This window comes from Ranitomeya imitator, chromosome 3 (genome assembly GCF_032444005.1).
Source record: "Ranitomeya imitator isolate aRanImi1 chromosome 3, aRanImi1.pri, whole genome shotgun sequence".
NCBI classification, from domain to species: Eukaryota; Metazoa; Chordata; class Amphibia; order Anura; family Dendrobatidae; genus Ranitomeya; species Ranitomeya imitator.
In genome coordinates this window covers 533930868-533953069 of record NC_091284.1, presented here as the reverse complement: position 1 = coordinate 533953069, position 22202 = coordinate 533930868, and the positions used below count along the sequence as shown (strand labels likewise).

The following is a 22202-nucleotide window of genomic DNA, read 5'->3' as shown; positions in this document are numbered from 1 at the left end:
GCGCACTAAGCGGTTCGCTAGGTCTGCCACCATTGGTAAGGTACAGTCGAAATTTCTTTTGTCCGTTACTTTGATCTGCTCTTTGTCTTCCTATTCTGTCATGGCATTTGTGGATTCAGGCGCTGCCCTGAATTTGATGGACTTGGAGTTTGCTAGGCGCTGTGGGTTTGTCTTGGAGCCCTTGCATTCCATTGAAAGGAATTGATGCTACGCCTTTGGCCAAGAATAAGCCTCAGTATTGGACCCAGCTGACCATGTGCATGGCTCCTGCGCACCAGGAGGATATTCGCTTTCTGGTGTTGCATAATCTGCATGATGTGGTCGTGTTGGGGTTGCCATGGCTACAAGTCCATAACCCAGTATTAGATTGGAAATCAATGTCTGTGTCCAGCTGGGGTTGTCAGGGGGTACATGGTGATGTTCCATTTCTGTCTATCTCATCATCCACCCCTTCTGAGGTCCCAGAGTTCTTGTCTGATTAACGGGATGTATTCGATGAGCCCAAGTCCAATGCCCTACCTCCGCATAGGGATTGTGATTGTGCTATCGATTTGATTCCTGGTAGTAAGTTTCCTAAGGGTCGACTGTTTAATTTATCTGTACCTGAGCACGCCGCTATGCGGAGTTACGTGAAGGAGTCTTTGGAGAAGGGTCATATTCGCCCGTCATCGTCGCCATTGGGAGCGGGTTTCTTTTTTGTGGCCAAGAAGGATGGTTCGCTGAGACCTTGTATTGATTACTGCCTTCTAAATAAAATTACGGTCAAATTTCAGTACTTCCAACAAAGTAGACACTCCAGCTCCAGCAAGATGGATAAAAAGTTGCAAATTTTATTAATCCAAAGTGGCAATAAAAGCAGAAAAATTCCTTACAAAAAGTGGACCAGACAGGTGATTGTAAGAATACGGCTATGCGTTTCGACCTATAGCGGTCTTACTCATGCATGAGTAAGACCGCTATAGGTCGAAACGCGTAGCCGTATTCTGTCTGGTCCACTTTTTGTAAGGAATTTTTCTGCTTTTATTGCCACTTTGGATTACTAAAATTTGCAACTTTTTATCCATCTTGCTGGAGCTGGAGTGTCTACTTTGTTGGAAGTGCTGCTGCTGGACGTCTGGATCAGGACGGGCTCCTGTGCTCCGCTGTCGATGGTCTGGTTGGTGAGCTGGCTGCGACTTTTTTAGTCGCTTTTTTTTTCTTGTTTTTGTATCCAAATTTCAGTACCCCTTGCCGCTGCTGTCTGATTTGTTTGCTCGGATTAAGGGGGCTAGTTGGTTCACCAAGATAGATCTTCGTGGTGCGTATAATCTTGTGCGTATCAAACGGGGCGATGAATGGAAAACAGCATTTAATACGCCCGAAGGCCATTTTGAGTACCTGGTTATGCCATTCGGACTTTCTAATGCTCCATCAGTGTTTCAGTCCTTTATGCATGACATCTTCCGAGAGTACCTGGATAAATTCCTGATTGTATACTTGGATGATATTTTGGTCTTCTCGGATGATTGGGAGTCTCATGTGAAGCAGGTCAGAATGGTGTTCCAGGTCCTGCGTGCTAATTCTTTGTTTGTGAAGGGGTCAAAGTGTCTCTTTGGTGTTCAGAAGATTTCATTTTTGGGGTTCATTTTTTCTCCTTCTACTATCGAGATGGACCCTGTTAAAGTTCAGGCCATTTATGATTGGACTCAGCCAACATCTCTGAAGAGTCTGCAGAAGTTCCTGGGCTTTGCTAATTTTTATCATTGCTTCATCGCTAATTTTTCTAGCATTGCTAAACCGTTGACTGATTTAACCAAGAAGGGTGCTGATGTGGTCAATTGGTCTTCTGCTGCTGTGGAAGCTTTTCAGGAGTTGAAGCATCGTTTTTCTTCTGCCCCTGTGTTGTGACAACCAGATGTTTCGCTTCCGTTCCAGGTCGAGGTTGATGCTTCCGAAATTGGAGCAGGGGCTGTTTTGACGCAGAGAAGTTCTGATTGCTCGGTGATGAAACCATGCGCCTTCTTTTCCAGGAAATTTTCGCCTGCTGAGCGAAATTATGATGTTGGCAATCGAGAGTTGCTAGCCATGAAGTGGGCATTCGAGGAGTGGCGTCATTGGCTTGAAGGAGCTAAGCATCGCGTGGTGGTCTTGACTGATCACAAAAACTTGACTTATCTCGAGTCTGCCAAACGGTTGAATCCTAGACAGGCTCGTTGGTCGCTGTTTTTCTCCCGTTTTGACTTTGTGGTTTCGTACCTTCCGGGCTCTAAAAATGTGAAGGCGGATGCCCTGTCTAGGAGTTTTGTGCCCGATTCTCCGGGTTTGTCTGAGCCGGCGGGTATTCTCAAAGAGGGGGTAATTTTGTCTGCCATCTCCCCTGATTTGCGGTGGGTGCTGCAAAAATTTCAGGCTAATAGACCTGACCGTTGCCCAGCGGAGAAACTGTTTGTCCCTGATAGGTGGACGAATAAAGTTATCTCTGAGGTTCATTGTTCGGTGTTGGCTGGTCATCCTGGAATCTTTGGTACCAGAGATTTGGTGGCTAGATCCATTTGGTGGCCGTCTCTGTCGCGGGATGTGCGTTCTTTTGTGCAGTCCTGTGGGATTTGTGCTCGGGTTAAGCCCTGCTGTTCTCGTGCCAGTGGGTTGCTTTTGCCTTTGCCGGTCCCGAAGAGGCCTTGGACGCATATCTCTATGGATTTTATTTCGGATCTCCCTGTCTCTCAAAGAATGTCGGTCATTTGGGTGGTTTGTGATCGCTTCTCTAAGATGGTCCATTTGGTGCCCTTGTCTAAATTGCCTTCCTCCTCTGATTTGGTGCCATTGTTTTTTCAGCATGTGGTTCGTTTGCATGGCATTCCAGAGAACATCGTTTCTGACAGAGGTTCCCAGTTTGTTTCGAGGTTTTGGCGAGCCTTTTGTGCTAGGATGGGCATTGATTTGTCTTTTTCCTCGGCTTTCCATCCTCAGACAAATGGCCAGACTGAACGAACCAATCAGACCTTGGAAACATATCTGAGATGTTTTGTTTCTGCTGATCAGGATGATTGGGTGTCCTTTTTGCCTTTGGCTGAGTTCGTCCTTAATAATCGGGCCAGCTCGGCTACTTTGGTTTCGCCGTTTTTCTGCAATTCTGGGTTCCACCCTCGTTTCTCTTCAGGGCAGGTTGAGTCTTCGGACTGTCCTGGTGTGGATACTGTGGTGGATAGGTTGCAGCAGATTTGGACTCATGTAGTGGACAATCTGACTTTGTCCCAGGAGAAGGCTCAACGTTTCGCTAACCGCCGGCGCTGTGTGGGTCCCCGACTTCGTGTTGGGGATTTGGTTTGATTGTCATCTCGTTATATTCCTATGAACGTTTCTTCTCCTAAATTTAAGCCTCGTTTCATTGGTCCATATAGGATTTCTGAGGTTCTTAATCCTGTGTCTTTTCGTTTGACTCTTCTTTCTTCTTCTTCTTCTTTTTCCATCCATAACGTGTTCCATAGCTCATTGTTGCGGAGATACGTGGCACCTGTGTTTCCTTCTATTGATCCTCCTGCTCCGGTTTTGGTTGAAGGGGAATTGGAGTATATTGTGGAGAAGATTTTGGATTCTCGTGTTTCGAGATGGAAACTCCAGTATCTGGTTAAGTGGAAAGGTTATGGTCAGGAAGATAATTCCTGGGTCTTTGCCTCTGATGTCCATGCTGCCGATCTGGTTCGTGCCTTTCATGTGGCTCATCCTGGTCGGCCTGGGGGCTCTGGTGAGGGTTCGGTGACCCCTCCTCAAGGGGGGGGTACTGTTGTGAATTCTGTGGCCAAGCTCCCTCCTGTGGTCATGAGTGGTACTGCGGCTGGTTCTGTCTATAAGCTTCCTTTTGTGGATGAGAGTGGTACTGCGGCTTCTGAGTTTCCTTCCTCAGGTGATGAGGTTAAGTCGTTAGGTGCTGCTCTATTTAACTCCACCTGGTGCTTTGATCCTGGCCTCCAGTCAATGTTCTAGTATTGGTCTTGCTTCCTCCTGGATCGTTCCTGTGGCCTCTCTATCCTGCATTAGCTAAGTTCTGCTTGTGTTATTTTTGTTTGCTATATTTTTTGTCCAGGTTGCTACATTGGTTTTTCTTGCTTGCTGGAAGCTCTGAGACGCAGAGGGAGCACCTCCGTACCGTTAGTCGGTGCGGAGGGTCTTTTTGCCCCTCTGCGTGGTTGTTTGTAGGTTTTTGTGTTGACCGCAAAGCTATCTTTCCTATCCTCGGTCTATTCAGTAAGTCGGGCCTCACTTTGCTAAATCTATTTCATCTCTGTTTGTATTTCATCTTTACTCACAGTCATTATATGTGGGGGGCTGCCTTTTCCTTTGGGGAATTTCTCTGAGGCAAGGTAGGCTTATTTTTCTATCTTCAGGGCTAGTTAGTTTCTCAGGCTGTGCCGAGTTGCATAGGGAGCGTTAGGCGCAATCCACGGCTACCTCTAGTGTGGTGTGTTAGGATTAGGGATTGCGGTCAGCAGAGTTTCCACGTCTCAGAGCTCGTCCTATGTTTTTGGTAAATGTCAGGTCACCTTGTGTGCTCTGAACTTCAAGGTCCATTGTGGTTCTGAATTACCTGTTCATAACAGAGGAGGTGGTGATGGCGAACTCAGTCGAGGGGTTCAAGAGAGGCCTGGATGTCTTCCTGGAGCAGAACAATATTGTAACATACAATTATTAGGTTCTGTAGAAGGACGTAGCTCTGGGGATTTATTATGATGGAATATAGGCTGAACTGGATGGACAAATGTCTTTTTTCGGCCTTACTAACTATGTTACTATGTTACTATGAATTTGAGAAAACAGATTTTCATTGGGGCCACTTCTCCAAACGTGCTGGTATTCCTGGGTTATGCAAGACCTTGAACTTCTTATCTAGTCATTACTGGTGGACTTCTCCATTTTGAGAGATCAAAAAGCTTTTTTGCAGCTTGTCCCTTCTGTGCCCAAAACAAAAATTTATACCAAAGACTTGCTAGATTGTTACTCATTTTACCTATTCCAGAATCTCCATTGACCGATGCTTCTACTGGCAAAATTGCACTGGTCACACAATCATATGGTAACAGTAGGTTTCTTGAAAATAGAATATTTTATCCAAATATCGGGTCTTTCTTCTACAGTCCATTTGTCTTCCATTTTATAAAGCATATTTTCCATTTTCATGGATTTCCTTAGAACATTGTGCGTGACAAAGGGGTTTGGTTAAGTTTTATTTTTCAGATTCTGACAAATAGACTTATATATCAGGATATATCAGATTTTGGACACTGTTCTTAGAAACCTGGTTTCCCCTACAGCAATACAAACAGATGAACCTGCTCCCATGGCTGGAGATCACCTAAAATAATCACAGGGTAGAATGTACTAACTCTATTTGTTAGTGTATGCACTGCATCTCAGACAACCTCCTCCTTTACCTACAGACTTAGAGGTTCCAGTGCACGCAAGAATTACCTTCAGATATGGAAAAGGATAAAGGATTTATTAAATATAGCTATTTCCTCTTTTAACAGAAACTTGGACAAAAAGCTCTTAGTTTTAACCTGGAGATAGTGTGACTTTCTTCCAAAAAATCCATTCAGCTCCTGTGCTTGACAGACAATGCCCAGTAGTCTGGGCATACGCACGCCAGCTTTAATCAGTGCTCTGCTCTTGCCCATGGAGGCAGCGGTAATGTAGAACACAGCCATGAGATTGGCAGAGGTGGCAGCTGTTACCCTTTTCCTACCGGAGCATGTGCAGTGCTATCTACTGGTCGGTTCCTTACCATGGGTTTTCGTAAGAGATCCTCCCCATTGTTCTTGGCTGTTGTAATATGGTCCATTTGTTTTACGATCTATGCAAATGTGTTTAGCTATCCTGACCTCCTCTACAAAATCTGCTGCTGCTCCTACTCTTCTGCCAGCCCTGGTCCGGCCTATTTTAATGTTGTAATTTATTAAAGACTAGATATAATTTGAACATATTTTATAATACTGAGTGAAGATAATGACAGTATGACAAGCACAGGATCTTACTACCATTGAAGCAATCATTCTTGTAGAGCAGTGTTCCACCTTTGTTGATTTTTGCTGCAGGCAGTTTACAGAATGAGTAATTTCTCCTGGGAGATAATGTATCATGCATCTGCAATGCTTTGGATACCATGTAAAACTGTTATGGGATATTGTCTTTATTTCAGGGGAATGGCAAAGAAGCTGATGCTAGTGGATGTGGATTGTGGAGTGGATGATGCTCAGGCTTTGATGATGGCTCTGGCTGCACCCGAGGTTGAAGTTCTAGGAATAACATGCTGCTTTGGAAACACAACCATTGATCATGTCTGTAAGAATGTCCTGCGAGTCCTTCAAGTGTGTAACAGAATGGAGGTAATTATGGTGGAATCAAACTTTTACTTGTCATTAGGGTCCTTAGATGAATAGCATAGCGTAGAGCGTGCATCAATTATAACAAGCTGCCTGAAAGAATAGGATTCCCAAGACTGCAAACCCTGTCTCAGTACACTGCACTTCATTGCAATCGTGGGGACACCATATCCATGGGGACTACTTAAAATGTTGGTATTTCCTTTCTTAAAAGGTTATTGCCACGTCTTTAATGTCTGAGACAGGAATATGGGCTTATACTGATGTTCGTTTTTTGCACTAAGTGTACTGTGTTTTTTTTTTCTATTGGCCCTTTCACATTCACCATTGCTCCTCACATAAAAATAGAAATGTGTCCAATTAGTGGATCAAAGTCACCCAATAAAATAAATGGCATGATGACCATCATCATCATTATCACCGTTCTTGATCAAGGGGGGTGTGCTGGAGTCTGATACTCCTGATTCATGAAGTGGCGCATGACTGATGAGTTGTGTGTGAATCCATGTGCTACTCCGGAAATCTCACGCCAGTCAGGAACAGTGAGATTTCTGGCATACGGAACACTACAGCCTGAATTAGATAAGTTGTGGCGTCAAGTCTCTATCCCGCCCCAGCTGCATCCATTTTGGTGGACTTGGGAGAAGATAGTGTTAAAATGCCAAAAATTGCAACATTTAGGTCCAACTCCAAGTTGCACTTACATTTTGTGACTTTTCAAAGCTTTTACGCCAGAATTCTGCCGTGAAAGCTTTGATGAATTGGGGGCAATGGGAAAAACAATGAAAAGCATGTACGTACAGCACAGATTCATTATTAAAGGGAAGTGATCATCAAAATATGATCTATTGTTTAAATAATGTTTTTGGGTTACATGAATAAAAAAAAAAATTACATATTTGCATTGTTAGTGTTTTTTTTTTTTTTTTTAATATCACTTTTCTATTTAAATATCCTTACTGGCTTTAGTGAAATAAGGAGTTTTAAACACAAGACAACAGAACAGAACATTTTGTCATTGAATACAGTGTATACTAAATTTATTGTTCTTGTGAAAATGGTAAAAAATAAATAATTGCAGTATAGGGAAGGTGATTACAGAATTATCTTCTTGGAACATTACTTTCACTATTCATTTGATCAGGCAAGATTGTTTGTGTTGTATTGGTCTGGATGGAAAACTCACATTAGGAAGTATATTACGGTCTATATATTTGATTATTTTTAAGATCCCAGTGTTTCGTGGTGCACCTAATTCACTTTTGGGAGAGATCAATCCTCAGTATTCCCATTTTGGAGGCGATGGCTTGGGAGATGTAGAAGATCCAAACAGCCCAGGACTAGAACACTTGCAGAAGGAAGATGCGGTGCACGCTCTGATAAGAATTATTAATCAGTATGAGGGTCAAGTAAGTAACATGCCATAAATATATACGGTGAGTGTTTAGTATGTGTGCACTGAAGATCATAAAGCTATGTTTACGTTTTGTTTTAGGCCACTATCAGTGGCTCCATCAGGGCTTGCATCTGAAACCCAGAAAACAGGATTTAGACATTTGCACTGGATGGGCCATTGACTTTAATGATGGAGATGGAGTCACTGTGTGCTCTGTCGAACATCATTTTTATCTGTATCCGTCTACTTGGGGCGGGCACCAAAATGCAGTTTTGGAGCCCACCTGAAAAAGCTGGATAAGGACAAAAACAAGGTCCAACAGAGCACACAGGTACTCTCCCTCCATCATTAGTTAATGGACCCTTCATCTCATATGTCCAAATCCCTTTTTACCTGGTTTCAGACTTAGGCCCAAACGGAGCCATTGGCAGCAACCTAAAACACAATGTGAACATAACCTAAGAAGTTTGTCAGGATATAAATTCTCCCAGCTTATATAGTGATCCGTCAAATTATATTATTTCATAGTAAGAGTCAAGACAACTTGATTGCTTCTTGTCATTTGAGACCAAAAACTCTTTGGAATCCTTGTAATTTAATTGGAAAGTTCCCAAAATATCAAATGAAAATAAGAAAACAATGAAGTGTAAGAGTAAGTAAAATGCACACCAGAGAGGAGCAGAACATGTACTACTGTAGTGCAGAGAGGTGCTAATAGACAACCAATCAAGGCATGCAATTCAGTAATAAAGCTGTTTTACCAGTGAAATGCCCATACCGATTGGCTGGATCTTCTACAGATAGGTTACCTATGGCATTATATGTTAAACATAGTTTTAAGTTACAGTGGCCATTCCTGAGCGATTGTATGGTGCAAATATTGTAATATGAGGAATTATATCTTGAGGGATTGCTGTACATGGTCTCGCTGAGTGGGAGATACTCTCTATAGTGGCTCTGGCTAATTGGGGTGGGGATCAGGACAGAGGACCAGTCAGACATGCACAAATGCCATAATCGGGAATGTGAATAGGGGTACCTCTTATATGCCAACCCATTTAGGGAAGTCCTCTTACTTTTCAGCCAAGCTGATGAATTGGTTTTATTTTAATGTAACTTTCAATATATTAAGTAGTTCTGTGATGTTCTTTTCTTTGTCTTAAAAATCATGTCAGTGATGAGCAATGTGAGGGCTTATAACGTGTTGATAATTCATTTATTCAAATCAAAACAACACAAAGATGTCCAAATTATTGTAGTGAACATTAGATCAATTCCGGCTCCTTAACTCAATCAATAATACTCATTCTTCATCAGTTTTGACAATAAATTGTGTTGTGTATGGCAAGATTAACACTCGTAACGGGCTTGTCCACTATTAGGACAATCCCTTCTTAAACTAAATGTTCGACCCTGATAAAATAAACTAAAAACCTATACTTATCTCTCGTGCCAACTCCATTGCAGCTATATCGGCACTCGTGGACCCGGGGCAGTGATGCAGTGGAATAACATGTGGTGCCCGGCGCCCAACCAGCGCTGTCATCACTTTCCCCACCTCCTGTCTAAATGAACATGGAGAAGAAATCCGAGATCAGCTGCAGCCCGGACTTCTGCTCCATGTTCAGTTTGTACGAAGGTCAACGCAGATTGGCTGCCGGGTATCACGTGTCATTCCACCGCATCACCGTGAGTGCCAGCACCGCTGGAATGAAGCCGAAACGGGAGGTGAGTATAGGTTTGTTTATTGAATCGGGCTCGAACATTCTTTTTAAGAATGGGTTGTCCTAGTAGTGGACAACCCCTTTAAAGTTGTGAAGTTGTCACATTATATTAAAATATTTCTATTTTACTCTGACATATTAAGATAAATCTGGTAGCATTAGGACCCTTGACTAATCTGGCCCTGGCAGTCAAAATGGATCCAAGCCTTCCAAAGAAGCTGAATAAACTGTGCATAATGGGAGGAAACATAGAAGGTATTAGACTTTACTTATTCATAAAAACTATATAACAGTGATTTTTAGTATTTATTATAATGTGCTGCAAATCTAGGACAAGGGTGGATAACAACATTAGCGTGGAATTCTCTGTCACCATTTCCATTAGATTTGTCATATTCTTCCAGTCAAAAAAATGGATACGATGGAACCCCATCTGACCCTATTCTTAGTCAATGAGGTTCGTAAGGTGTCATTGTTGATATCTGTTGAAAAACATATTTGGTACTCAACTGGAAATGACAATGCAGTGTAAACAGGAATCTTCTAATAAAAGTAGGATTATTAAAGAATGCATTACACATAACACACCTAATATATGTAAGTGACGATTTAGGAAAATAATATTTCGCCATGTCCTGTTTACTTTACCCACTTATTTTAATTCTGAAAAACAGTTTTTTTTTGGAACCCATTAGCCTATGGATAAAAATTATTCTTAAAACATGTTAATAACACAGAATAATAACTACTAGAGATTAGCTTTCAATTAGCAGGACCCTGGTCCAGCAGCCATTTCAGTAGTCTGTGGCTGTTAGACTGAATCCCTGCAAACAACCTCCTACCTGCTGGCATACCCAGGGCTTCTCCTGATTAGTATGCCTGGCATGGCCACTGGACTATGGTCCTGTAAGGGAAGGATTTGACCAACATCTATATCCCTAAACACCCTTCTGCCGTACCCCTGAGTGCGTGTGCTTTGTGAGGACTTGCAGGATGGAATGGCGACCTTACGTTCTCACAATGAGTCAGGGAGGCCAACAACCATTTTAAAAAGTTAGAAACAGCTTTGCTGAAATTCTTGAAAATTTTCTCAAACATCTGGCAAATGTTATGCAATTCATCAACCATTTCTTCCTCATAACGAAGAGGCTCATAACTTAGTTCCTCTACAAACAGTATTAGGCTACTTTCACACTTGCGTTTTTTTGAATCCGTCACAATCTGTCGCTTTTTGAGCAGGATCCTGCATTTTCCCAAAGACTTGTATTAGCGACGGATTGTGACGGATGGCCATCCGTCGTGCACTGAATGCGTCGGTATTTGGCGGACCGTCAGCAGGAAAAAATGTTCAATGTAACGCTTTTTTGTACGTTGTGTCCGCCATTTTCTACCGTGCATGCGCAGCCGGAACTCTGCCCCTCCTCCCCGGACTTTAGAAAGGGCAGCGGATGCATCGAAAAACTGCATCCACTGCCCACGTCATGCATAATTTTCACAACGTGCGTCGGTACGTCGGGCGGACGCATTGCGACAGCCCTGTACCGACGCAAGCGTGAAAGTAGCCTAACAATGATGTTCAGTACATTTGCAGAGTAACAGAGTACTTCTTCTCCCAATGCTATTATCACACAATATGATGCACTACCCTATGCTCCTTCCTGGTTGGATAAAGATTCAACTTAGTCCTCCTGGACCGGTTTGACTTGTTGTGACATGAATGGTGGATCAGTGGTTAGCACTGCACCCTTGCAGCACTGGGGTCCTGGGTTCAAACCCACCAAGGACAACATCTGGAAGGAGTTTGTATGTGTTTGTAGGTGTTTGCGTGGGTGTTCTCCGGTTACCTCCCACATTCCAAAGACATGTGAGGACAGTGTCAATAATGTTTGTAAAGCGCTGTGGAATTAACGGCTCTATATAAATGAGTAAAATAAGTAAATAAATGAACGGTGAAAATCAGCCACTTTGCGCATGCCGGCTGTGTTTTACTTTAATACTAAATATGTATATTCATAATTAAATGCTAACATATTCATCAGCACAATGTATAAGGTTTATATACCAACAAAATCAGATAGTACATTTTATAAGAAAATTCCCCTTTTTATTGTGTTCCAGGTAGAGGCAACAGGACAACTTGTGCAGAATTTAACTTCTATCTGGATCCAGAAGCTGCCTATATTGTAACAAATGAGTTTACCTGTCCGGTGTTCATTGCTGCTCTGGAGTTCACCCGTGAAAACTGCCTTACCATGGTATTATTATTATATTAGTTTTTTTCTTGTTTTTTTGTACATTGTGCTCTATTGATAAATGTGGGCACATGACAAACCCTTAAAGGGAATTTGTCACCTCATTTTGGCCCTATAAACTGAGGCCACCGGCATCAGGGTCTTATCTACAGCATTATGTAATTCTGTAGATAAGCTTCCGATGTAACCTGAAAGATAAGAAAAACAAGTTAGATTATACTCACCCAGGGGCGGTCCTGATGCGGTCCAGTCCGATGGGCGTTGCGGTCCGGATCTGGCGCCTCCCATCTTTATACGATGACATCCTCTTCTTTGCTTCCTGTCTCGGCTCCTCCGCAGGCGTACTTTTTCTGCCTTGTTGAGGGCAGAGCAAAGTACTGCAGTGCGCAGGCGCCGGGAAAGGTCAGAGAGGCCCTGCATTTTCGTTTGTCGCTCCCCTCCTTCCCAGAGCCATAACTTTTTTATTTTTACGTCAATATGGCCATGTGAGGGCTTACCTTTTGCGGGACGAGTTGTACTTTTGAACGGCACCATTGGTTTTACCATGTCATGTACAAAAAATTCCAAGTGTGGTGGAATTGCAAAAAAAAAAAAAAGAGCAATCCCACACTTGTTTTTTGTTTGGCTTTTTTGCTAGGTTCACTAAATGCTAAAACTGAACTGCCATTATGATTCTCCAGGTCATTACAAGTTCATATACACCAAACATGTCTAGGTTCTTTTTTATCTAAGTGGTGAAAAAAATTCCAAACTTTGCTAGAAAAAAATATTGTGCAATATTCCGATACCCGTAGCATCTCCATTTTTCGTGATCTTGAGTTTGGTGGGGGCTTATTTTTTGCGTGCTGAGCTGACGTTTTTAATGATACCATTTTGGTGCAGATACATTCTTTTGATTGCCCGTTATGGCATTTCAATGCAATGTCGCGGCGACCAAGAAAACGTAATTCAGGCATTTTTCCTTTTTTTTTGCAGTTTAGCGATCAGGTTAATCCTTTTTTTATTGATAGATTGGGCAATTCTGAACGCAGTGATTCTAAATATGTGTAGGTTTGATTTTTTTATTGTTTTATTTTGAATGGGACAAAAAGGGGGGTGATTTAAACTTTTACATATTTTTTATATTTTTAAAAACATTTTTTTTTTACTTTTGCCATGCTTCAGTAGTCTCCATAGGAGAATAGAAGATGGCACAACTTGATCGGCTCAGCTACATAGAGGCGATGTTCAGCAATCCGGCTGTCATGCTGCTGCGGTGCAGTATAGCGCAACCTCCACCAGAGAGAGCTTGAGAGGGAAGTAAGACTGCATACACAGAAAAGCACCACAGAGCAGCAGCACAGGCGCCACCAAGTGGTGAGAGAGTGGTCAGACAAGCCGAGTCAAAAAACAGAGGCAGAAGTACTAAAGGGATCAGCAATACACATGGTCAGGAACAAGCCAGGAGGTTCAGCAACGGTCAGGAGCAGATAAGACAAAGTCAGAAGGCAGAAGCGAGTCCGAATACAAGCCAAGTCAGAAACCAGAGAAACCGACAAACAGGGAAACGCTGGGAAAAGGGCAGACAGAGGGGGAAGTCAGGGATCACAGCAGGACAAATCAAGGGCTACCAGAGTCAGGTTCACACGTCGAAGGCAGAACTATAGCTGACAGCAGGATGCATAGGAGCTAAATAGCAAACCTGAACCCAGAATGAGGCAGAGCAAAGTTAACCCTTGACATGATCCGCCCAGTAAAAGGGCAGACAGGATTAAACCCTGGAACGGATCATGACACCGTTTGTTGTCATGCTAACGAACCGATGACCCCCGATCTTGTAACGGGGTCACCGGTGCACGTATTTCCAGCCCGATGGCCGAAAGCGCAATTTAAATGCTGCTGTCAGAGTTTGACAATGGCATTTAACTAGTTAATAGGCGCAGGTGGATCGCGATTCCACCCGCGCCTATTGCAGCCACATGCCAGCTGTTCAAAACAGCTCACATGCCCCGGAAAAAGATGTGGGCTCACCTTCGGAGCCCACATCAAAGGGGGGGGGGGAACTGACATCGGCGTACTAATACGTCCGATGTCAGTAAGGGGTTAATAGCTTATTTTTATTAAATGAGCAAAATGCAATGTGATTGAACAAAATCAAAACAATGTTTGGTGTAATAATCATCCTTTGCATCACTTCTTCTAGGTACACTTGCACAAAGTTTTTGAAGGAACATGGCAGGGAGGTTGTTTCAAACATCTTGGAGAACTAAGTTCAGATCAGGGCTCAGTGGGACCACATCATCACTTCTAGGACTCCTTTTTAATCTTTTTTTTTTTTAACCATACATTTTTTTATTTTATTAAACATTGTAGAACAAAACAGGGTCTTACAAGTATTTAGTTTCTGTATAGAATGCATGAACAATAAACGATATAGACGATACTTTTTAATCTTTACACTGAAGACAGTTCTTAATGACCTTTACTCCAAATTTTTTTGCATCAAGGCAGTGATTCCAATTAGATGCCTTCCTAAACATACGGCATGATGAATAAGCATCTGACTGTATTTCTCAGGATTGAGGACACCATTAATCTTGACGAAATTATCAACTCCTTGTTTTGAAACGCAGCTCAAAACTTGCAATCAACCTCCACCATGGTTCACTGTGGCCAGCAGACACTCATTATTGCATCGCTCATATACATCAAATACATCAAATGTTGACTAATCAGTCCAGAGCATCTGCTGTCACTTTTTATGACCCCAGTTCCTATGTTTTGTGCGTAGTTAAGTAGTCTTGGCCTTGACTCCATGTCGAAGGTATAGGTTTTGGCCACAATTATCCTATGACGACCACTTCTGTACAGACATCTCCAAAGAGTAGATGGGTCTAGCTCTGCTCCACTGGTTGCTGCTAGTTCTAAACTGATAGTACTGCTGGACATCTTCTGATTTTGAAGGGAAATAAGCATGACGAGCTTTCCTCTGCTGCACTAAGTTTCCTTAGCTGAGCATTGCATCTATGGTCCTCATTTATCAGTATCCTCAAAGCTGAGAAATACAGGCAGACACTTATCCATCATGCAATACCATAAGATAGGCATCAAATTTATTTTTGCAGCAAGATAATTACTCCAAACATACAGCCAATGTCATTAAGAACTTTAAGATCTATCCTCAGCTTTAAAGAAGAACAAGGAGTTTTGGAAGTGCTCATATGTGCCCAAAGAGCCCTGATCTCAAAATGTTCAAGTCTGTGTGGGATTACATTAAGATAAAGAGAGATCTGGGCAAGCCTACATCCCCAGATCATCTGTGGTTAGCTCTCCGAGAGTTGCAACAACCTGTCTACTAAGTTACTTCACAAACTGTGTGCAAGTGTTCTTAGAAGAATTGATATTTTCCTGGATAGTCACTCCAAATATTGATATAGATTTCTCTTCTGTTGTTCATTTTGCCTTTGTATCCTGTTATTTGAAAAAAATAAACTATTAACACTTTTTATAACTATTGTTACATTGCAGCATTTTTTCAAAACGTTCAGAAATCTTTTTTTTTTTTTGTTTCCCTCCATTTCATAGTTTCTTGGCCCCTCCAACCTACTTGGCGTATACCACAGAACTTCTTTGTGGGTCTTTGCTTTTTCACCTAGGACTCTGACAAAACAATACACAACTGAGCTACCAAGAAGATCTGTGGTATACGCCCAGTTGATAGTAAATAATATGCAAATTATTCCTCCTAAGTAGCATAACTTTATTACTTTGGAATGCAGGGGCACAGAATAAAAAGAAAAACTGCCCCAGAATCAGTGCAGCATCAACTGGATGAGGTAATCAGTTTGAATGAGAAAAATACAATGAAAGGACTCTTTAAGGTCCAAGACATTTTTTTTATCTTGTCACATTTTGAACAACCATACCCATTTATTTATTTTTATCAGTACAGCTGGATGGGGTCTTGTTTTTCTGAGACAAGATGTATTTTTGGTAGTAACTTTTTGGGGTATGTTGAAATTATGTGATTTTTTATTAACATTTCTTCACCCTTTGCTCTTTGGTTGGTCCGTGGGCACCATGGACCACATACATACGCTTGTTTGAACAAATGCTAAGGCCTCAATCAAGCAGTCATAATGTACTTTAACATCTGCGTTATGTCCATATTGTACGTCCAGGTCTGATTTATAGTGTGCCCCAAAATAATATATCACAGATGTAGTGTCCGGATATAGTTGAAAAAAAAGCTGCAGTTGAGCAAGGGAGTGCGGTCATAATAAGGATGCAGAAATGTACCTGCATTAAGGCTATATAAATGAGGCATAATTTGCATTTTTATATTTGAAATTTGAATTTCTAAAACAAATGCCACAATGTGATTCTAGAATGTTTTCTACTACTTGATCTGGAAAAACCTGTTACTAAATGGAATAATGCACTTTCATTTGTTTGAGGTAGGAATCACAAAGCCAGAATTTCAGCTATTGAACAAGCTTTGTTTTGTGTCATACTTGTGATATATGTGGCAGCTGTGAAGTAAATAAGCCAGGCGATTCCAAAATTTTCGCCAGGGGCTGTGTTTTTTTTTTTTGTGCTTCCCTCATTATTGGAATACTAGATGGTGGCCCGATTCTAACGCATCGGGTATTCTAGAATATGTATAGTAGTATATAGCACAGCCCACGTAGTATATAACACAGCCCACGTAGTATATAACACAGCCCACGTAGTATATAACACAGCCACGTAGTATATAGCACAGCCCACGTAGTATATAGCACAGAGACGTAGTATATAACACAGGCTACGCAGTAAATAACACAGCCCACGTAGTATCCAACACAGCCCACGTAGTATATATCAATGTGGGCACCATATCCCTGTTAAAAAAAAATAATTAAAATAAAAAATAGTTATATACTCACCTTCCCGCAGCCCCTGGCTCCAGCCCAGGCGTTTAGCGATGCTCATCACGATGTTGCAGTCCCAAGAATGCATTGCGGCAATAACACGTGATGATGTAATGGTTTTGCAAGACCGCTACGTCATCTCCAGTCATTGCCGCAATGCATTCTTGGGACCGGAGGGTCGCGTGGAGCGGGAAAGGCGCCGGAAGGTGAGAATATAATGATTTTTTTTTTTACTATTTTTAACACAGGATTACAGGATTTAACACAGGATTAATAGCAGCGTTAACGGACTGCGTTACACCGCGTTATGCCGTGGTGTAACACAGTCCATTTCACGGACTGCTAAACCGCTATGGGGGCACTGACTGGAGGGCAGTAAGGAGGGGGCACTGACTGGAGGGGAGTAGGGAAGGGCGAATTCATGGCAGGACTGTGCCCATCGCTGATAGGTCGCGGCCGGAGGGCCCCGACCAATCAGCGACGCGGGATTTCCGTGACAGACAAACAGACAGAAGTGACCCTTAGACTTGTATAGATTTGTATTACTGTTTAGATTGATGACTTCCTGGGCCTCATGGCTATCTATAAATCTTGGAGCATAAAAATGGCCAATTTTATGTGTACCTGGTAGCCACTTTACGGCATCTCTCTTATACCAGGTCCTACGCTTGCCTTACCTCGCTGAGAATAAACGTCTCCATCTGAATGGGTACATGTGAAACCTATTCCTAGACTAAAATTCTCTCTCTCTATGGAGGGGTATTGGACCTGCTGTAATTAAAACACCTGTGGCTAGAAGGCGGAGTGCACGATCAGAAGGCTAGAGAATAACATAGTAACATAGTAACATAGTAACATAGTTAGTAAGGCCGAAAAAAGACATTTGTCCATCCAGTTCAGCCTATATTCCATCATAATAAATCCCCAGATCTACGTCCTTCTACAGAACCTAATTGTATGATACAATATTGTTCTGCTCCAGGAAGACATCCAGGCCTCTCTTGAACCCCTCGACTGAGTTCGCCATCACCACCTCCTCAGGCAAGCAATTCCAGATTCTCACTGCCCTAGCAGTAAAGAATCCTCTTCTATGTTGGTGGAAAAACCTTCTCTCCTCCAGACGCAAAGAATGCCCCCTTGTGCCCGTCACCTTCCTTGGTATAAACAGATCCTCAGTGAGATATTTGTATTGTCCCCTTATATCCCTATACATGGTTATTAGATCGCCCCTCAGTCGTCTTTTTTCTAGACTAAATAATCCTAATTTCGCTAATCTATCTGGGTATTGTAGTTCTCCCATCCCCTTTATTAATTTTGTTGCCCTCCTTTGTACTCTCTCTAGTTCCATTATATCCTTCCTGAGCACCGGTGACCAAAACTGGACACAGTACTCCATGTGCGGTCTAACTAGGGATTTGTACAGAGGCAGTATAATGCTCTCATCATGTGTATCTAGACCTCTTTTAATGCACTCCATGATCCTGTTTGCCTTGGCAGCTGCTGCCTGCCACTGGCTGCTCCAGGTAAGTTTATCATTAACTAGGATCCCCAAGTCCTTCTCCCTGTCAGATTTACCCAGTGGTTTCCCATTCAGTGTGTAATGGTGATATTGATTCCTTCTTCCCATGTGTATAACCTTACATTTATCATTGTTAAACCTCATCTGCCACCTTTCAGCCCAAGTTTCCAACTTATCCAGATCCATCTGTAGCAGAATACTATCTTCTCTTGTATTAACTGCTTTACATAGTTTTGTATCATCTGCAAATATCGATATTTTACTGTGTAAACCTTCTACCAGATCATTAATGAATATGTTGAAGAGAACAGGTCCCAATACTGACCCCTGTGGTACCCCACTGGTCACAGCGACCCAGTTAGAGACTATACCATTTATAACCACCCTCTGCTTTCTATCACTAAGCCAGTTACTAACCCATTTACACACATTTTCCCCCAGACCAAGCATTCTCATTTTGTGTACCAACCTCTTGTGCGGCATGGTATCAAACGCTTTGGAAAAATCGAGATATACCACGTCCAATGACTCACCGTGGTCCAGCCTATAGCTTACCTCTTCATAAAAACTGATTAGATTGGTTTGACAGGAGCGATTTCTCATAAACCCATGCTGATATGGAGTTAAACAGTTATTCTCATTGAGATAATCCAGAATAACATCCCTCAGAAACCCTTCAAATATTTTACCAACAATAGAGGTTAGACTTACTGGCCTATAATTTCCAGGTTCACTTTTAGAGCCCTTTTTGAATATTGGCACCACATTTGCTATGCGCCAATCCTGCGGAACAGACCCTGTCGCTATAGAGTCCCTAAAAATAAGAAATAATGGTTTATCTATTACATTACTTAGTTCTCTTAGTACTCGTGGGTGTATGCCATCCGGACCCGGAGATTTATCTATTTTAATCTAATTTAGCCGGTTTCGCACCTCTTCTTGGGTTAGATTGGTGACCCTTAATATAGGGTTTTCATTGTTTCTTGGGATTTCACCTAGCATTTCATTTTCCACCGTGAATACCGTGGAGAAGAAGGTGTTTAATATGTTAGCTTTTTCCTCGTCATCTACAACCATTATTTCCTCACTATTTTTTAAGGGGCCTACATTTTCAGTTTTTATTCTTTTACTATTGATATAGTTGAAGAACAGTTTGGGATTAGTTTTACTCTCCTTAGCAATGTGCTTCTCTGTTTCCTTTTTGGCAGCTTTAATTAGTTTTTTAGATAAAGTATTTTTCTCCCTATAGTTTTTTAGAGCTTCAATGGTGCCATCCTGCTTTAGTAGTGCAAATGCTTTCTTTTTACTGTTAATTGCCTGTCTTACTTCTTTGTTTAGCCACATTGGGTTTTTCCTATTTCTAGTCCTTTTATTCCCACAAGGTATAAACCGCTTACACTGCCTATTTAGGAGGTTCTTAAACATTTCCCATTTATTATCTGTATTCTTATTTCTGAGGATATTGTCCCAGTTTACCAGATTAAGGGCATCTCTAAGCTGGTCAAACTTTGCCTTCCTAAAGTTCAGTGTTTTTGTGACTCCCTGACAAGTCCCCCTAGTGAAAGACAGGTGAAACTGTACAATATTGTGGTCGCTATTTCCTAGATGCCCAACCACCTGCAGATTTGTTATTCTGTCATTTCAAAAACCTGACCTGCACATCCAAACATAGACTAAGTGTGAACAGGTGCTGAACCTAGAGTCGCCAACTCGTATATAGTTAAATAAGGCAGCACACTGCAGCGCTAGAACATACAAACTTGAAATACGAAATTTGAACTGCATTACTGCACTAGAAATATGAAAAATGAGAGCGTTTAGCGCATAAAAATGGCCAATTTTATGTGTACCTGGTAGCCACTTTACGGCATCTCTCTTATACCAGGTCCTACGCTTGCCTTACCTCGCTGAGAATAAACGTCTCCATCTGAATGGGTACATGTGAAACCTCTTCCTAGACTAAAATTCTCTCTCTTTATGGAGGGGTATTGGACCTGCTGTAATTAAAACACCTGTGGCTAGAAGGCGGAGTGCACGATCAGAAGGCTAGAGAATACATTTCAAAAACCTGACCTGCACATCCAAACATAGACTAAGTGTGAAGAGGTGCTGAACCTAGAGTCGCCAACTCGTATATAGTTAAATAAGGCAGCACTGTTATGACCTGGTGGTCAGGACAATAATGGACCTGGTGGTTAAGAGCACACGGAATGACTTGATAGTTACTGATAATAAGGACGAGCTCTGGGACGTGGGAACTCTGCTGACCGCAATCCCTAAACCTATCAAACACACTAGAAATGGCCGTGGATTGCGCCTAACGCTCCCTATGCAACTCGGCACAGCCTAAGAAACTAGCTAGCCCTGAAGATAGAAAAATAAAGCCTACCTTGCCTCAGAGAAATTCCCCAAAGGAAAAGGCAGCCCCCCACATATAATGACTGTGAGTAAAGATGAAAATACAAACACAGAGATGAAATAGATTTAGCAAAGTGAGGCCCGACTTACTGAACAGACTGAGGATAGGAAAGGTTACTTTGCGGTCAGCACAAAAACCTACAAAAAGACCACGCAGAGGGCGCAAAAAGACCCTCCGCACCGACTCACGGTGCGGAGGCGCTCCCTCTGCGTCCCAGAGCTTCCAGCAAGCAAGACAACAAATTAAATAGCAAGCTGGACAGAAAAATAGCAAACCAAAGAAATACAAGCTGGAACTTAGCTTCTGATGGGAAGACAGGTCACAAGAACGATCCAGGAGTGAACAGACCAATACTGGAACATTGACAGGTGGCATGGAGCAAAGATCTAAGTGGAGTTAAATAGAGCAGCAGCTAACGAATTAACCTCGTCACCTGTGAAACTCAGAAACACCCACCAGAGGAAGTCCATGGACAGAACCAGCCGAAGTACCATTCATGACCACAGGAGGGAGCCCGACAACGGAATTCACAACAGTACCCCCCCCCCCACCTTGAGGAGGGGTCACCGAACCTTCACCAGAGCCCCCAGGCCGACCAGGATGAGCCAAATGAAAGGCACGAACCAGATCGGCAGCATGAACATCAGAGCCAAAAACCCAGGAATTATCTTCCTGACCATAACCCTTCCACTTGACCAGGTACTGGAGTTTCCGTCTCGAAAAACACGAGAATCCAAAATCTTCTCCACCACATACTCCAACTCCCCCTCAACTAACACCGGGGCAGGAGGATCAACGGATGGAACCACAGGCGCCACGTATCTCCGCAATAACGACCTATGGAACACATTATGGATGGCAAAAGAAGCAGGAAGGGCCAAACGAAATGACACAGGTTTGATAACCTCAGAAATCTTATACGGACCAATGAAACGAGGCTTAAACTTAGGAGAGGAAACCTTCATAGGAACATAACGAGACGAAAACCAAACCAAATCCCCAACACGAAGTCGGGGACCCACACAGCGCCGGCGGTTAGCGAAACGTTGAGCCTTCTCCTGGGACAATGTCAAATTGTCCACCACATGAGTCCAAATCTGCTGCAACCTATCCACCACAGTATCTACACCAGGACAGTCTGAAGACTCAACCTGCCCTGAAGAGAAACGAGGATGGAAACCAGAATTGCAGACAAACGGCGAAACCAAAGTAGCCGAGCTGGCCCGATTATTAAGGGCGAACTCAGCCAACGGCAAAAAGGACACCCAATCATCCTGATCAGCAGAAACAAAGCATCTCAGATATGTTTCCAAAGTTTGATTAGTTCGTTCGGTTTGGCTATTTGTCTGAGGATGGAAAGCCGAGGAAAAAGACAAATCAATGCCCATCCTAGCACAAAAGGATCGCCAAAACCTTGAAACAAACTGGGAACCTCTGTCAGAAACGATGTTCTCCGGGATACCATGTAAACGAACCACATGCTGGAAAAATAATGGCACCAAATCAGAGGAGGAAGGCAATTTAGACAAAGGTACCAAATGGACAATCTTAGAAAAGCGATCACAAACCACCCAAATGACCGACATCTTTTGAGAGACGGGGAGATCCGAAATAAAATCCATAGAAATATGCGTCCAGGGCCTC

The 22202-nt window shown here is 42.5% G+C and overlaps 1 protein-coding gene across 2 annotated transcripts in view; it reads left to right on the top strand.

The window, feature by feature from the left end:
* The window catches only part of LOC138670457 (uncharacterized), a 64148-nt gene that overhangs the window by 19225 nt on the left and 22721 nt on the right, over positions 1-22202 (top strand). For both annotated transcript variants that reach the window (XM_069757825.1, XM_069757824.1), the window contains exons 2-5: positions 6173-6359; positions 7586-7765; positions 9620-9731; positions 11595-11731. In XM_069757825.1, the coding sequence (XP_069613926.1) occupies positions 6177-6359; positions 7586-7765; positions 9620-9731; positions 11595-11731 (612 nt within the window). In that variant the 5' untranslated portion in view covers positions 6173-6176. The remainder of the gene's footprint in view (positions 1-6172; positions 6360-7585; positions 7766-9619; positions 9732-11594; positions 11732-22202) is intronic.